Genomic DNA, 16,195 nt, shown 5'->3' with positions numbered 1-16,195 from the left:
CCGCGGTAAGCCCTGGCGGCCGCTGGTGACAACAGCGGAGATTTTTTGTGGGACGGGGGGGGGGGGGAGCGTCTCTCTCACTTTCGCCGGGGCCCCAATCCGCCTTGCCACGCAGCCAGTGGGCAGAGGTGGCGGCTCGTTGCACGGCAGAGCCAGGCCATTGGTGGTGACTACTTGTGATTTGGGCCCTGAAAAGGGCTTCAGGAGGGGGACAATAAAATATTGTAGGGGGACAAGTAAGCCCCGCCTCGCATAATCGATCATACGATGGGGCGCACCCACCCTATTTGAATGGCAATATGTATCAACTTTTGGGGTGGGGGGGCGGCCCCCTCCAATATTCTATGGGGGGCGAAGGGACCACGGCCCCCTAGGAGCTGGCTCCTGCTATGAATAGCTTCATAGCAATGCCAGCGAAACACATTTTCGTATGTTTGCTCACTCGGTAATACACGTGGAGAGGAAATCGGACCAGGCATCACAACCTCTGCCTGCTTGTTCAACCCCTTTCTGGGGGCAATGGGACCCCACCGCTGTACCAGCCTGTGGGCACATGCAACAGGTGGGATGGCTGCCACACACTCTTTCCTTGTTTAACTTGGTTTTTGCCCCTCTGGGTGGCGCAGCAGTGAGAACTCTGCCCCACTTATGAAAATTCTCTCTGCTGTGCTGCTGAAAGAGATAAGGGCAGCAAAGAGGTCAAAGGTATGGGGATAGACTTAAGCAGGCATCCCCAAACTGTGGCCCTCCAGATGTTTTGGCCTACAACTCCCATGATCCCTAGCTAACAGGACCAGTGGTGAGGGATGATGGGAATTGTAGTCCAAAACATCTGGAGGGCTGAAGGTTGGGGATGCCTGGTCTTAAGAATCTGCAGGTATCTTGCTCTGTCTGTTTTAAGCCTATATAAACTCTTCTCAGCAAGCTGAGTTTCACCCAAACTTCCAACCTGAAGAAATAAGACAACATCTCTGTTTGGATCAAGTAATCTTTAAATCAGGAATGTAAAGTAAAGGACCCCTGGACAATTAAGTCTCATCTTGCTTCAGGCCAAGGGAGCTGGTGTTTGTCTGCAGACAGCTTTCTGGGTCAAGTGCCCAGCATGACAAAACTGCTTCTGGTGCAAAGGGACACTGTGGCGAGTGCCAGAGCGCACAGAAACGCTGTCTACCTTCCCACTGCAGCGGTACCTATTTATCTACACGCGTTGGTATGCTTTTGAACAGCTAGGTTGACAGATGCAATGGGAGCTCACTTCGTTGCATGGATTCAAACTGCCAACCTTCCAATCGGCAAGACCCAAAGGCTCAGTAGTTTAGACCACAATGTCACCCACTCCCGCAGGAATGACAATCCTGTAGCCCTGCCAGTGTTGACCATTGGCTATGTTGGCTGCATCTGATAGGCACTGAAATCCAACAACATTCAGAAGCCCTCAGATTTTTGTATCCTGCTCTAAACAACTTGTTAAAATCACATAGGACACTCTAGAGAGCTTTGGGGAAACATGCTGTTTTGCCAAGTTATGGCAGAACTGTCTTTACCTAGCCTGTCTTTACTGAGCCGTGTCTAGAAACATTTCATTGACATGATGGAAAGGGCCAGCTCAAAACAGACATTTGGTAATGAAATAGCAAGGCATCTATTTAAAGTTACACAAATACCCTCTAGGGACAGAGCAGTAATTGTGTGACTTAAATACTTCTGGGATTTTAAAAACTAAAGTCAATCCAAATGTCTCACTTGTGCTTGTCAGGATGCAAGAGTGAATGATGCAAGCGAATTTGAGTACACAAACGAGGAGTGAATCTCAATTGAGTCATATGTGCTGGAGGCAAAAAGACAGGAAGGGTGTCAATGGAGGAAAAGTGAAGAAGGAATGTGATGCAATAGTGAGGTGAAGGATAGTCAAATGGGGGAAAAGGTAGGAAACTATGGAGAACATGTATATGGAGGCACAGTAATCAGGCCAAGTAATGACTGGACAAAAGAGCCAGGTTGGACATGGAGAAGAGATTTAATACAATAAGCCAGAAACTCTGAGGCAATGCCAGGGAACACAAGTAAACTTCCATTCTTCCAAGAGAAACAACTGATTTCATTCATACAACTTGGACATTTTAACAAAGCTGTATAACTAGGATCAGTAATTTAATATCACGGAGCAGGGAATACAAATAAAATTTCCAGACTTTGCTTTGGATTAGAAGTGTAGGGAGTGCAGACGTATGCCGAATAATGCAGTAGACTGGTATTGAGGAACATATTTACTTATGGCACAAACTCACTGGCTCATCATTTGAGTAGCATTAGGATGTAGCAGCAGACTGAAGATAACACTAGAAATACAGATCTGCTCCTAGCCCTTCTCATTTCACAAACATGCCCACACAGTGGAAATCTACACTACGACAGGACCTCGTGTAAGTAATTCCATTGACTCCAATGCAGGGGGAAGAGAGCAAATGAAAATTACTTTCTTCATCTCCCACCCTGAGTTTCATGTGGTTTCCCCCTCCTGTCCTGAACTGGGGATGGATTGGATGCAGGAGATGTTATGTGAATGTAACTATGATGGATTTACCACCTACAATCACAGAAATGTAAATGTAGAATTGTTCTGTAAATTTAGTATAATATTGTTATAATTTAAAAATAAAATGGCACAAAGGCATTCCTAATCTCAAATCTTTCTGGAATCCATACAATGGATCCATAGTAGATTTTCTGATTGAGCACTGGCTACATTTACTAGCAATCCTGCTGTACCTTTGTTTTATATTTTGTCTTACGAGACATTTTCTCCCTGCAGTTTGGAATATATATTACTTTCACAGTTTCATTAATACAGAAGAAATCCCCTTTATTACTCTAATGAATGGTAGAGGCTTGTTGGTTGTTGCCAGGTTAGCAAGTAAATTAGCAAGTAAACATTGTAAAATAAGGATAATATATTACAAAAAGAGCAGTTTTTCATTTATTTAGACACTTGCATTACAGATTCATTATTTCTCTTAATATTTAATGAATTATTTTGTGCTAAGTGTTTATTGCAGTTATTACTATTAAGTTTGTATAATATTTTTTATTAATTAAGTGTTTATATTATGAAACATTACTAAACTGTATGCCACTAAATTATTGTTAATCACTAGAAATCTGTTAGTTTAAAAATTGAAGAAAAAGATTTCTAAAGTTAAGATATGGGCAACTTTCTAATAAGACACTTTATCAACATAATTGTAATAAAATTGTTTAAAAAATTAATAGGATTGTAATTAACCAGGTAATTATTTATATCACGCCATCACATGGTTCTTCACAATCTCTGACTAACCACATCTCTTCAGAAGTAAGGCCTATTGAATTCACTGGGGCTTTCTCCCAAGTAAATGGAGTTAGGACCGCAGCTCAAGTCATATTCATAGTAGGCCCACCCATATAAATAAATTTCAAGGGGTCTACCCTAAGCTTCTGGGAAATCAAAGTCTTTGGGTTCTGAGGAGTGTACGGTTGCAAAACAGGAAGGGCCTGTGGCTTAATTTGATTCAGCACGGGAAAACTCACATGGCCTGTACATGGAAAGGATTGACAGATGGAAAACTGTTTCTCAGTTCTGGGGGTAGTGATACATGGCCATTCTTAGTTGGTGGAGCAATTTGTCTGGTTAATTCTGATAATGAATGAGACTCTGACATGCTAACTAGTTATGGGACCCCTGAGCAGTCAGCGTCCAACTTTTTCATTCATAGAATCACAGAATTGTAGAGTTGGAAGGGACCTGGGGGTCATCTAGTTCAGTCCCCTGCAATGTAGGAATCTCATCCATGACAGGCAGCTAGCCAACTTCTGCATAAAAACCAGTGAAGAAGAGTCCACCACCTTCCGAGGGATTCTGTTCCCCTGACAGCTTTTACTTTCAGAAAGTTTTTCCTGATGTTTAGTTGGAATCTCCTTTCTCGTAAATTGAAGCCATTGGTTCGGGTCCTACCTTCCAGAGCAGGAGAAAACAAGCTTGCGCCATCTTTAGATATATCTCCTCTCAGTCTCCTCATATCCAGGCCAAACATACCCAACTCCCTCAACTGTTCCTCATAAGCCCTGGTTTCCTTAATCATCTTGTTTTCTCTCCTCTGCACATGTTCCAGATTGTCAGTATCCTTCTTCAGTTCTGGTGCCCAGAACTGGCCCCATCTGAGAATGTCATTTTAAATCCCGGTTCTGTCTTCTGCAACATTATAACTACGCCTGCTAGTTTGGTGTCATATGTAGATGTGATGAGCATCCCCTCAATTCCCTCTTAAAAGTCATTTGTAAAGATGTTGGACAACAACGGGCCCAGGACAGAATCCTGTGGCACCCCACTTTGTCACTTTTTTCCAGGATGATGAGGAACCAGTAGTTAGCACTCTTTGGATTCAGTCAGTCAACCAATGACAAATCCACCTAACAGTTGCCTTGTCCAGTCCACATTTTACCAGCTTCTCCACATGTCTGTGAAGAACACTTACAACCTGAATTTCATGGAATTCAAATTACAATACAATAGAATTCATTATAAGAAATAAAAGAAGACATACAAAAAATTTAAAAACCATACAGCATCTAGCATAGTACATTGTAATTGCTGCAACAGGCAGCAAAATCATTATGTGATCCACCAAGAACCATAGCAATTTCAAGAGGTCCATGGGCAGGGGGAGTTTGGGAATCACTGGAAAAGGAGAATGCTGAACTGAGGAGATGTACATAAAGTAAGCAAAGTGGGCTTTTAAACCATACAGTGTATAGGAATATGTGACAAATAAAAGGTTTTGCAACTCTTTGGGGGATCCGTGAACGGAAAACATACATTGACAAGTTCAGGTATTAAATTCATCACAGTTCTGTTTTATAGTGCATGTTTTGTATTCACAAACCATGTCCCACAACTTCAGGTTTTGGGTGGGCTGGTACCTACATTCTCCCTCCCCCCCTTTCTTTTATCTAAAAATACACTGATACTTCTCCCCTGCCCGTCTAGATTATAGTTCCAAACTAGTTTTAATTAACTGGAAAGATCTTATATACAACTCACGTGTTTGTCTTTGATTGGAATTTGAAAGTAATTCACTGCATGGCTTAAAATCATTTTCAAGTTTCCTTTTATTTTTGTCCTTAGATGATTCAAACATTGCTTTGTGTTTGCACTCCAGGAATGAACGGTGTTTGTATCTTGCTTGTTATTATAAAACAACATTTGTTCAAATTTGCTGGCAATGAAAAATAAACAACATTGGAGTGCAGAGCATGTTGATTTCCTTATCTTCAGAAAGGACCAATATATATTTGAAGGTGAGACTTTGTAGCATATACTTTGAAGAAAGGGATGAAAGAGAAGAAGAAACAGAACTATTATTTCAATTAAAAAACACTTGATATTTTCAGACCTGCTACACATAGCTCTTTGGATGTCGTTCTCCAATAGTAGAAGATACTCCTACTGTATAGTAGTACTGTATAGGAATGTTGAGTTTCATTCTATGTTTTTAACATATGGAACATTCCATTTTTGTTGATTTTTATATTGGAATTTGAAAAATATACAGATTCAAATTGATGTTGAACAAATTGATGTTGGTAAATAAATGGAAAACCAATAATAGCTGCATTGACATGCAACTCTAAGCCACAGTTTGGTGCTATGTGCCTTGGGTTTTTATGTGCTGCACACCCGCCGGTACTGCCATAAGGACACTGGAAACTTTTGCTTCAACAAACCAAATGTAACACTAACCACAGATTCCGAAATAACAAGATATTGCAGTTAGTTCATGCACATTTACACTAGATTGATTTGGCACTGTGTGTGAACCTGGCTAGTCACAACTTTGAACATTCAATTGAATGTAATTCTGCTTTCATACTGTATGTTAGCCACATTCACAAGAGGTGCATTCTGCACTAAAAGGTGCTCTGTCTGTGGTTTATTTGCACTGCCTGTTTAATGTGTTTTTGTAAGTTATACCTGTTATTTTATAAGCTATTTTTTTCTTCATAAGTTGGGAAGGAGCCAGGTTCAATCTCTGACACCTCCAGGTAGGACTGGGAAGGACTCCTGCCTGAAACCCCAGAAGGTCACTGCCAGTTAGGGTTAACAATGCTGCTCTAGATGGATTAATGATCTGGCTCAGTATAAGGCAACTTCCTGTGTTTGTACATGGTTATCACAATGCAGTTTGTCTGGCCCATGTGCACAGAGTTCCAGACAGTGTTTCTTAAATCCATTGTTTGCAGGAACTCTTATTGTCGTGATACTTTTGTGGGTAAGCTGAAAGTTTGTGTCAACCCGAAGGCTGAGAGGGAGGGTATGTCAGAAGGAAAATGAAGTGTTTTTGTATATATATAAAACTTTGCATTAAGGTAACTGTTACATATAAAACTCTATTTTATATTTAACTGTATATTTTTGTAACATTTTGTTTAACTTGTCTGTTGTTGCTCCTTTTTTTTGTACGTAGTTGCCAAATTGTGAAGCAACAGTAGAGGGCACTGTGGCAGGAGATGGCACAGATTTCTAACAAGCATCCACATGAATACTTATACATTTAAAAATGTATATCACAACACATTTTCTTACTTGAGACATGCAAAGTCTTAAATTCATATGTACAGTACAGCAAGGTCTTAATTTCAGGGCTGTAGGTTTGAGCCCTACACTGAGCAAACAGATTCCTGCATTGCAGGGAGTTGGACTAGATGAGCCTTGTGGTCCCTTCTACAGTCCTATTATTCTAAGTTATTTCCAGGTTAATTCTATGCTTTGTACAACAGAGGCTGCCTTTTATTCATGTTGGAGGAAATCCAGTTGGATGGAGCAATAGCCTTACTCCAAATAAGGGAAATTTGTATTTTCCTAAACCAATAATCCTTTACACCTACAAACATATTGAGAGATTCATGTTCAAGATGATTAGATCAACGGTGGCAATATTCTACCTTCCAACTCACTTTGGGGTAAATTCACACATGCTTAATGTGGTGAGTGCAGCTTCAAGTGGGGATTACCTGTCGGAAACATCGTTCTCTGAAACTCTCTGAACCTTCCCCTAGTGGAAAAAGTTATCTGTTGCTACTCCATACCTTTTAATTTCTGCCCATTTTCAAGTCTCACAAATTGCACATATATCACCACATAGACATAATATAATCATGTGTACTAACAGAGAGCTCAGGACTGAATTATATTTAAAATTACATTTATATCTCACCTTTCCTCCAAAGATCGCAAGGTGGTTCTCCTCCCCCTCCTCTCCATTTTATTCTCAACAACCCTGTGACTGTAGGGTTGGCTGAGACACTTGACTGGCTCCCCAAGTCACCCAGTGAACTTAGTGGAGATTTGAACTCTGGTCTCCCAGGTCCTCGTCTAACCATGCTACACCTATACAGTCAAAACAGAGTTACTGAAAATGAGGTATCAGCATACTTAGGAAACCTTAAGGTGGGGAAACCTAAGTAGGAAAAAAACAAACAAAAAATCTGCAAAACAGCACAGCCTAATGAAAAATGAGTATTTTCACTGGACACAGAATGCACTTGTTGAAATGGCACAAAAACTCCAGGGGGGAGGGGGAGGAATGGACAGGAGGAGTCTGAAGGAAGACCTGGCAAGTTGATTGGCTGAAATACTGTTGAGGAACACTCTACTGCAACATGTTGTTATAGGTCCCATTTGCTTTTATCATTTGTTATGCAATTGTAAAAATATCATACTCTCCAACACAATACATCTAATCTAAGCAATGAGCAATCAACTATTAGTTGGGGTACAACTTGTAATTTGCTTAATTGCTAATCAGCCCAACCTTTCATTTGTAAAGGGCAATTTTAATAAGTAGCGCTGAAAGTTAAGGAATCACTTTATTTGTTTACATCGGTCCTTGCATATCTCTGTAAATTAGGGAATGAATGTTACCTCTGTTTAGGTAACGGTTTATTAAATTGTAAATGATCATACCTCCAAAAGGCACCATTTTTGTAATATGTAAACATTATGTATTTAAATGTAATTGATTACTTAAGTTATAGAGCTAATGATCAACTAAACATTTTTAATTGGATAGTAGCCCCCATTATCACACTTGTGTGAATCAGCTCTGAGACAGGCAGTTTCTGGCTGAACTGCTTTTATTTGGGGTAAACAACCAAGGCAAACATTCACCTTTTTCTTAGCTCACCTTTCATAATTCCACATACAATAGGTTTCTTCTCTCTCTATATATATCACACATCTATGTTAAAAAGAGCTTTACCGATTCTGCTTTCCCCCCTGGAATTCTATAGAGGTGAAGACTAGCCAATGCTTCTGGGAGATCAGCATATATTAAATATGACCTTAATCATTCGCCAAGAGCATAGATCTGGGGAGACCCTGGAAGCCAGATTCATCACACTCAAACCAGTTCTGATTAAGTTGTAATATAAATTGCAATAAAATAAAACACATTATTCTAGTGAGAGTTCTTTGCCATAAAATATATTGGTATTTTGATTAAGAAGAGCAACTTGTGAAAAATAAAAGACTCAATACCATTAAAATATATTTGCTGAAATCCCATTTCCCCTTCCTTTCCCCCTTAAGGTAACATGGATACAGTTCCCAGGCAGCCTTCCATCCAGACATAAACCAGAACTAGGGCTGTTGTATCATCACCTTAAACCAGGGATCAGCAACCTTTTCCAGTTGTGGGCCGGTCCACCGTCCCTCAGACTATGTGGTGGGCTGGACTATATTTTGGGGAAAAAATATGAATGAATTCCTATGTCCCAGAGATGCATTTTAAATATAGTGGTATCTCGGGTTACATACGCTTCAGGTTACAAACTCTGCTAACCCAGAAATAGTGCTTCAGGTTAAGAATTTTGCTTCAGGATGAGAACAGAAATTGTGCTCCGGCAGTGCGGCAGCAGCAGGAGGCCCCATTAGCTAAAGTGCTTCAGGCTAAGAACAGTTTCAGGTTAAGTACGGACCTCTGGAACGAATTAAGTACTTAACCCGTGGTACCACTGTAAAAGCACACATTCTACTCATGTAAAAACACCAGACAGGCCCCACAAATAACCCAGAGATGCATTTTAAATAAAAGGACAAATTCTACTCATGTAAAAACATGCTGATTCCCAGACCGTCCATGGGTCGGACTGAGAAGGCGATTGGGCCACATCTGGCCCCCGGGCCTTAGGTTGCCTACCCCTGCTTTAAACCATGCTGAATGGCCTACTGACAGCTCAACCATTGCCCACATTGTCAAATAATCCTGACAAAATGGCAGATAATCAAAATCTGGCTCAACAGATGCAAGGGAGGCATTTTTTATTATTTTTTTTACTTTTACTTTGAACATATAGCTTGGCGTGGCTCAAAAAGACCTTTGGAATGAAAGTTTGCTCAAATAAAATATTTATAGGCTAATATTAATGAAAACTTTCATTTTACTTGTTGCATAGTGCGGGGTCACTGAAACCATTTACCGTATTATGGATTCTTTTACATGCATACCCAGAAAGACTACAAGTAATGCAAGTAACCAGCACCTTGATTTGAGTCTTCTCTGTTCTTCATAAGTGGTCCTGAGACTTATGTCCCTGTGCAGCGGAGATGAAATTCCTGCACCTTATAAATGTACCTACAGGGCGACACCCAACTTTAGTCAGAGCAGACCCATTAAAATCAATGGAGTTAAGTAATTTGCCCATAGATTTTAGTGGGTCTCCTCTGAGTAGGACTAATGGGTTTATGCACTCTGTCACCCCTCTCTATTGCTTATCACAATCTTAAAATACAAAATCTTTTTAAAGCAATGAAGCCTTCAGATCGACTGCATCGACAAGCTTTGAAGCACGAGGCCTAAGCTGATCCATCCCTGTCGTGCAGCGAAACTCCTCCATCAGCACGGGAGGAAAGGACAGCTCCACGGGAGCCTAGAAAACCGAGAGGAAACTTTCCAAGGGCAACTTGGCACGTGGGGAGAGGACCACCCCGCAGAGGCAAATATTGCCCTAAAATGTAGACAGCACGCCCTAGTCATTGAGGATTTCCCCCATTCCCGGGCTGCTGCCTTTCGCGTGCCTGAAGAGATTTTCTGCTATCTAAAAATAATAATAATAGAAGGTACGGGAAAGTCGAAACTCCACGACGCCTCTCTCCAACAAGTGGGGGGGGGGGAGGGAGAGGAGAGAGGAGTAAAGGCGCCTTTGACTGTCCCCCACCGGCCTTAAGCACAGACGCCCCTGCGTGGCCAAAGTTAGGCTTCCCAGAAGAAGCCCCTCGGGCCTGAAGTTGGCGAGCCTCTCTGGCCGGGGGGCGGGCTCATGGGCGCCCTCGGGGGGCTCTGGCTCGCTGCATATGGATGGCGGGGCGGGCTGAGGCGCGGGGGGCAGTCCCACGTGCCCCCTCCCTCCCCGCGTGCATGGGAAGGCCGGGAAGGCATTCAGCAACTGCAGCTGTGCTGCTGCTACCGCCGCCGCCGCCGCCGCCTCACAGCTCGCCTCAGTGTTTACCTGCTGCAGCCCCTCTGCCTTCACCAGCGCAGGAGCGACGAGAGCGGGGGGGGGGGTCGCTCTCGGAGGGGGAAAAACAACAACCGACCCAGCGCTCGGCAGCTCCCGCCGCTTCTGCTGCTGCTGCTGCTGCTGCTGCTTCTCCAGAGCCCGCCTGCGGCTGCCTGCTCTCATGCCATCACGGCAACAAAGAACACGCTGAGCAGCGCGCGGAGAGAGGCGCCCGGGCTCCAGGCTACACCAAGCCGAAAGACGGCGGGCGACCATGGCTAGGAGGGGGGACGCCGCTGCCTCTCCTTACGGTGAGTGAGGCGAGGGGTGCTCGGGCGGCGGCGGCGGCGGCAAGGCAGCGAGGGCAGAGTGAGGGGCGGGCGCCGCGACGCAGCCCACTCCGGGCCGGCTCCTCCTGGGTTGCATTCCGGCCTGTTTTGGCGCGCGCAGCCCCGCTGCCGCCGCCGGAGTTTGTTTGCCTTTGGCGAGCGGAGGGAGCCGGGCAGGTGCTTCGGTCGCCTCCGCGTTTCTGAGCGCCTTCCTTTCCCCCCGACACTCCCGTCCCCCCCCTCTCTCTCTCTCTCCCTTCCTCACTCAGGCGAGCGCGGCTTGTTGCTGCGCCCTTGAGGAGGTCGGAAAGTTGGGGCTGACTGAGGCGGGCGGAGCGACGGCGAAAGGCGGCAAGTCCGGGGCAAAAGGCGCTGCTCGGCCGCTTCCCTCACGGTCGCGTAACCGGGAAGAGAGGAGCGCGCGGGGGGGGGGGGCAGCCGGCAGGTGCACCGCCGCCGCCGCCGCCGCTTTGTCTTCCCTCCCGGGGGAGGACCGAGCACTGCTCCTTGTGGCCACGAGGTGCGAAGGGAGACATTTGGGGAGGGGTGAAACGGGGGTGGGGGAGGGATGGGGCAGGAAATGGGGTGCGAGGCGCTGGGGAGCTTCGGCCGAGGCTGAGGAGATTTGGTGTGGGCAGCTGGGGCTTGGCAGTCACCTCTCCCCCCCCCCACACCACCCGATGAAAAGGGGGTTTAAATTAGCGCCGTGGCCACATTTCTTTATTTATATTTGTGTGCAGCCAGAAGAGGAAGAGGAGGAAAGGATGGTGGTGATGCTGGACGTACAACTCTGCTGCTTCCTCGGTTTGGGGAGGGAGGCGGGAAGTGGTTTCTCCTGTTGCGCCAGGAGTTAAGGACGAGAGATTTGGAGGCAGATCTGGTGAGAATACGGTGTCAGGGTTGGGTTTGGGAGAATAGGACTATTTGGAGGGATGCTTCCGACTTGGGAATCTGGGGTGGATGGATTTGTAGGGTGGATGTATCAGCAGGAGCAGGAGGGACTTGAATAAAAGGTTAGGCTGAGAAATGTGGTGCTGAGGCTGAGCTGTAAGGGCTTCGTGTGGAGCCGGAAAGACTAGGCTCAAGAGTTGCAGTGGGGTCGGGGAGGGATGTCATGTCTCAACTGTGTACATTTAAAGCACAAAGAATGCTGGGGACTGTAGTTTGTTAAGGGTGCTGGGAACCATAGATCCCTGAGGGGTAAACTACAGTTCCCAGGATTATTTGAGGGAAATAATGAGCTTTAATTGTGCATTAAATATATGGTGTGCACTGGTGATTATTTTCGAGGGGACCCAATGAATCAAGGATGCACAATTTGGTCTGTGTTTTAAGGACTTGGAATGCCTGTAATGGAGATGTAGAACTAGAGACTGTAGGCTGTTGTGGTGTAGTGATAAACAAATAACCCCATTTGTGACTGCTGTTTCCGTGTCCAAATTAAAAAAAAAAATGGATATAGGTGAGTGCTGTTAATATGGTGTGTGTTGTGGTGCATAAGAGGGAATAACTAAACCTATAAGGAGCTGGAGTTAGAGAATGTAGAGTTGGAGCATTTTTCTATGCATCCCATGCCATTTGGAGGCTTTGATGTTTTGCAGAGCAGCTAAGCCATTTGTGTCTACAGTAACAGACTAGTACTTTCAAAATCTAATAAAATTCCAATTTAAAACATATGAAAGCTACTGAAACCGTTTTTTCCCTTTCACATCCCTTTTCCAGCTCAACACCAACCAACCAACCAAACTCAGTTCCCTCCCAAAAAGTATCTTCTGAAATATGTTTACCCTTGGGCTTAGCACATTTAATTTAACACAGGGACAGTACATTTTGGTTTACTGCAGTGGGGAAATCGATATGTCCATGTTTTATATGAAGCTGTTAAAATATGCTAAGGAATAGCAGATATCTGAACTGAGAAACAGACTTTAAAATGTGGTGTGATCACACAGCTATAGACGTACCAGAAGTGAGAACTGAGTCACAAGAATGTGGTGGTTGTTACTTTACATCTTCTGTGTGACAGCTAAAAAGTGTTGTGTCAGTGTGACTATCTGATGGCGTACCATACAACACATAATAAACAATGTTCATTCAAATCTTATTGCCTCCTTTTGTGTAGGAGAAGCCATGAGATCTGATGAATTATGCAAACTTACAAAACTACTGGGATGTATGGGGTGTTGGGGGAAAGGTAGTACCTCTTCTGGGGTAGTTTGTCCACCTTTGGTCCCCCACCCTGCACTCAGCTGTCACCTGTGGCTCCTGGAAGCTGTCAGAACCCAACAGCAGCCACACCCTGGGAACAGCTTTAACTGGCTGGCTAAACCAGTGAGGGTAGTGGATGGGTTTCAGATCCTCAGCAAATTAGGGACTTTCCCTTCATGCAAAGACGGTCTCCAGGGGATTGAGCAGATGAGACCAATAGTGCTTTTCCTCAGCCTCATCTTCTGAAAAATAAATCACATCCAATTTCTCTCAAATTCCACAGCAGCAATTTGAAATTTTGCTCCACAGTGTGTTTTCAGGTGGTTTCCAAGGCTACAAAGAAAATAATAGAGGAAAAGCTGAAGGCCATTTCCAGAGGAAACTGATGAATGCTGAATTAAAACGTGGCTTGGAACTGGGTAGTAGTAATGTCTTGACAAACATTGAGAGCATTGGAATCCCAATTAGATTATACCAGCTATCTAGCAATTTTAACCCTTTCTCTTACTTTCAGTTCAGCTGCAATGGAGTTCAGAAGGGAATGGTTTTGGTGTTTTTTTTAATTTGAAATATTTCAAGTAGCTTCCCATATTATTGCTATAGCATGCAAAGTTCTGGATTATTGCAAAGGAAAAGCAAACCATGTTAATGGTTGGCTGTTCAACAGAGTTTAAGAGTCAAGCCATTTGAAACCATTTGTTGTTTTTACCAGCTAAAAAGTTCTGGCATTAAAAACATGCTTTTTATATTTGTTACAATAACTAATGAATCTCATCACTATAACTTGATTGAAGCCCCTTTAGATAGCTGAGAATCAGAAGTGGGAAGAGTGCTTCTGTGCACAGGTCCTGCTTGCTGACTTCCCAAAGGAATCTGGTTGGCCACTGTGAGAATAGGATCCTGGGCTAAATGAACATTTGACCTAATCAAGCAGGGGTTTTCTTAGGTTCTTTTGTCCCAGACCCTTTGCACTAATGGCTATTAAAGCTGCACAGAAGAAGACTTTGATAAACGTGGGAGCATGTTGTTTACACTATGATACTGTTGTGAGTTTGGGTGTGTGTGAGTAGGCCATATTCAAAGACCCTTCTAACCCTGATCCAGCAAGTGTTAAAACTTCTAACACCCGTGTCGCTCACCACCCCAGTCCCCAAAGTGGTGCGAGATTACAGGGGTTCCAAGGTGCTTACACACAGTTTGTGTTTCCTTCAGAACAAGGCACAGCAGAGTCTGTGGTGTCTTTATGATATATGGTTTATTTACACAAATATACGATTTGAGCCTATGGTGGAGGGGTTCACAGCATTAACACCCCAAAAGGGTCTTGTTTCTCCAGCAGTAGTAACCTTGGATTGAAGGCTATTCCCAGCTTGCTGCTTTGCTTCTAGACCTCAACTCTGGCTTTGTAACTGAAAGGGGGGGCACACCCATTTGCTGTCTTGCGCAGAGCCCCTTTCACTTTGTTTCCCTTAATGCTCCATCACCCAGGCGATCATCTAATCCAGAAACCAGCCTGGTTTATATTTTCACACTTTCTGGATCCAGGGGTTAGAAGGGTCTCTGCGTACAGCCTACTCTCACCGCCCAAACTCATAACACTATATATCTTATTTCAGATACTGTTTCCTGGTTGTGTGGATGGAGTACATAGGGAAGTACAGATTCCTACTGTTCAATGGAAGTGTCACCCCCTCCCCACAGCTTCCTCATTCACAAATTAGTGTTCACTCATCAGTAGAAAACCCTTCCACGGATCCTTTTCATTGCAAGGGATATCCACATTCAGCACATTTAAAAGTCATGTTTGCTCTGACTTTGCTGGATTTGCTTTTGCTGCCCCACTTCTTCAAAACTGTGGGATTAAAATGAAATAGATGAGGTAAAGCTGCTTGAACTCTCTTATCTAAGTTACATTCCTTTACCAGTTACCTCCCCCTAATAAATGTCTATAATAAATGCTCCCCTTTCCCTACATTCTTTAATCAATAGAACATAACTAGTTTCCCATGTTTCATACCTTGCAACTTTTTAATGTCCCTTAGATGTAAACTGTTGTACTAACTCAATGAAAAAGAAATATGCCTCTGTCAAAGCAAAGTTTATACAGCTGGCACTGTAGGGAGAAATCTATCAGTGTAATTACAGGCTGCTTTTTGTATATTATAAAATGCAGTTACTTAGGACCATGCAGGGCAATTTCTTACATTGCTTTTTTGTTACACATGCTATTAGTGTGTACATAAAATTTTGGAAATAGTCCCCAGCACTTAAATAATCTGCATAGCTGACACGTCTTTTCAGAAGGTACAAAAAATAAATATTTCATGATACTTTCAAAGGGAAGATTTGTGAGAAGTAAAAGAATAAAAGCAGACCTCAATCTACAAGCTATTCAAAATGAATTCTTCTAGCCAATGTATTGGGACTAAACTGATTTAAACTGACACACACTTGCTCTGGCCCTGGCTGGCCATGATTGGAATTACATCAGCAAAATGATCTTGCTGATCATTTGCTGAGCATATGAATCACATTGTTGTTGATGATGACAGTAATACTACTTCTTAATCTTACATGCATGCCATGTTGACTTCTGATCAGTTTCTAGTTGCAAATACAGAACTGACAGTTGATCATTTATACAAATTTAGGCCACCCTAATTTCATGAGCCAAGAATATTTGTGCTTATTTATAGCGGGTCAATAATTGGTACCATAACATCAGAATGATTCTCTTTAGTTCTCTCTTCTATTCTCTCCTATCATCAAGCACTTGTACCATAGATGCTTGGTACATTTAACTGGTGGTACAGTTGGTGCCACAGTTGTTTGGTACAATGCATTTAAACATGACCTAAAAGTCTTTATAAGCCTCTTTCACAGTAGAATACATTTGAAAGGGAAGAAGATCCATGAAATATAGAAATACACTTTTTGTTAAGATCTCTTTTCTGAAATAAAAATGGCATGTGAGTAATTTGTAAATCAATAGGTGAACAGTTGGAAATAAAAATGGATGTAGTGGTGCAAAACCCAGCTGAGAATTACTGTAAGCAACTTAGCCTCTTAGCTCCAGTCCTGAATTGCAAAATGGGAAAGGAAATGGGTTATTTCATTGGAGCTTG

General features: G+C 43.2%; 1 protein-coding gene and 1 long non-coding RNA gene across 3 annotated transcripts in view; both read left to right on the top strand.

The window, feature by feature from the left end:
• The first annotated feature begins 12 nt into the window (after positions 1-12).
• Positions 13-8,408, top strand: LOC309344422. The gene is made up of 3 exons (XR_014157712.1): positions 13-1,924; positions 5,162-5,334; positions 8,326-8,408. It is a non-coding gene; the product is annotated as an uncharacterized lncRNA (long non-coding RNA).
• Positions 8,409-10,681: 2,273 nt separating this feature from the next.
• The window catches only part of SLC44A5 (solute carrier family 44 member 5), a 157,355-nt gene continuing 151,841 nt past the window's right edge, over positions 10,682-16,195 (top strand). For both annotated transcript variants that reach the window (XM_081866540.1, XM_081866538.1), the window contains exon 1: positions 10,682-10,844. In XM_081866540.1, the coding sequence (XP_081722666.1) occupies positions 10,808-10,844 (37 nt within the window). In that variant the 5' untranslated portion in view covers positions 10,682-10,807. The remainder of the gene's footprint in view (positions 10,845-16,195) is intronic.

This window comes from Podarcis erhardii (genome assembly GCF_964252035.2).
Source record: "Podarcis erhardii genome assembly, chromosome: 6".
In the NCBI taxonomy this organism is placed as follows: domain Eukaryota; kingdom Metazoa; phylum Chordata; class Lepidosauria; order Squamata; family Lacertidae; genus Podarcis; species Podarcis erhardii.
This window is presented reverse-complemented; position numbering and strand designations above follow the sequence as displayed.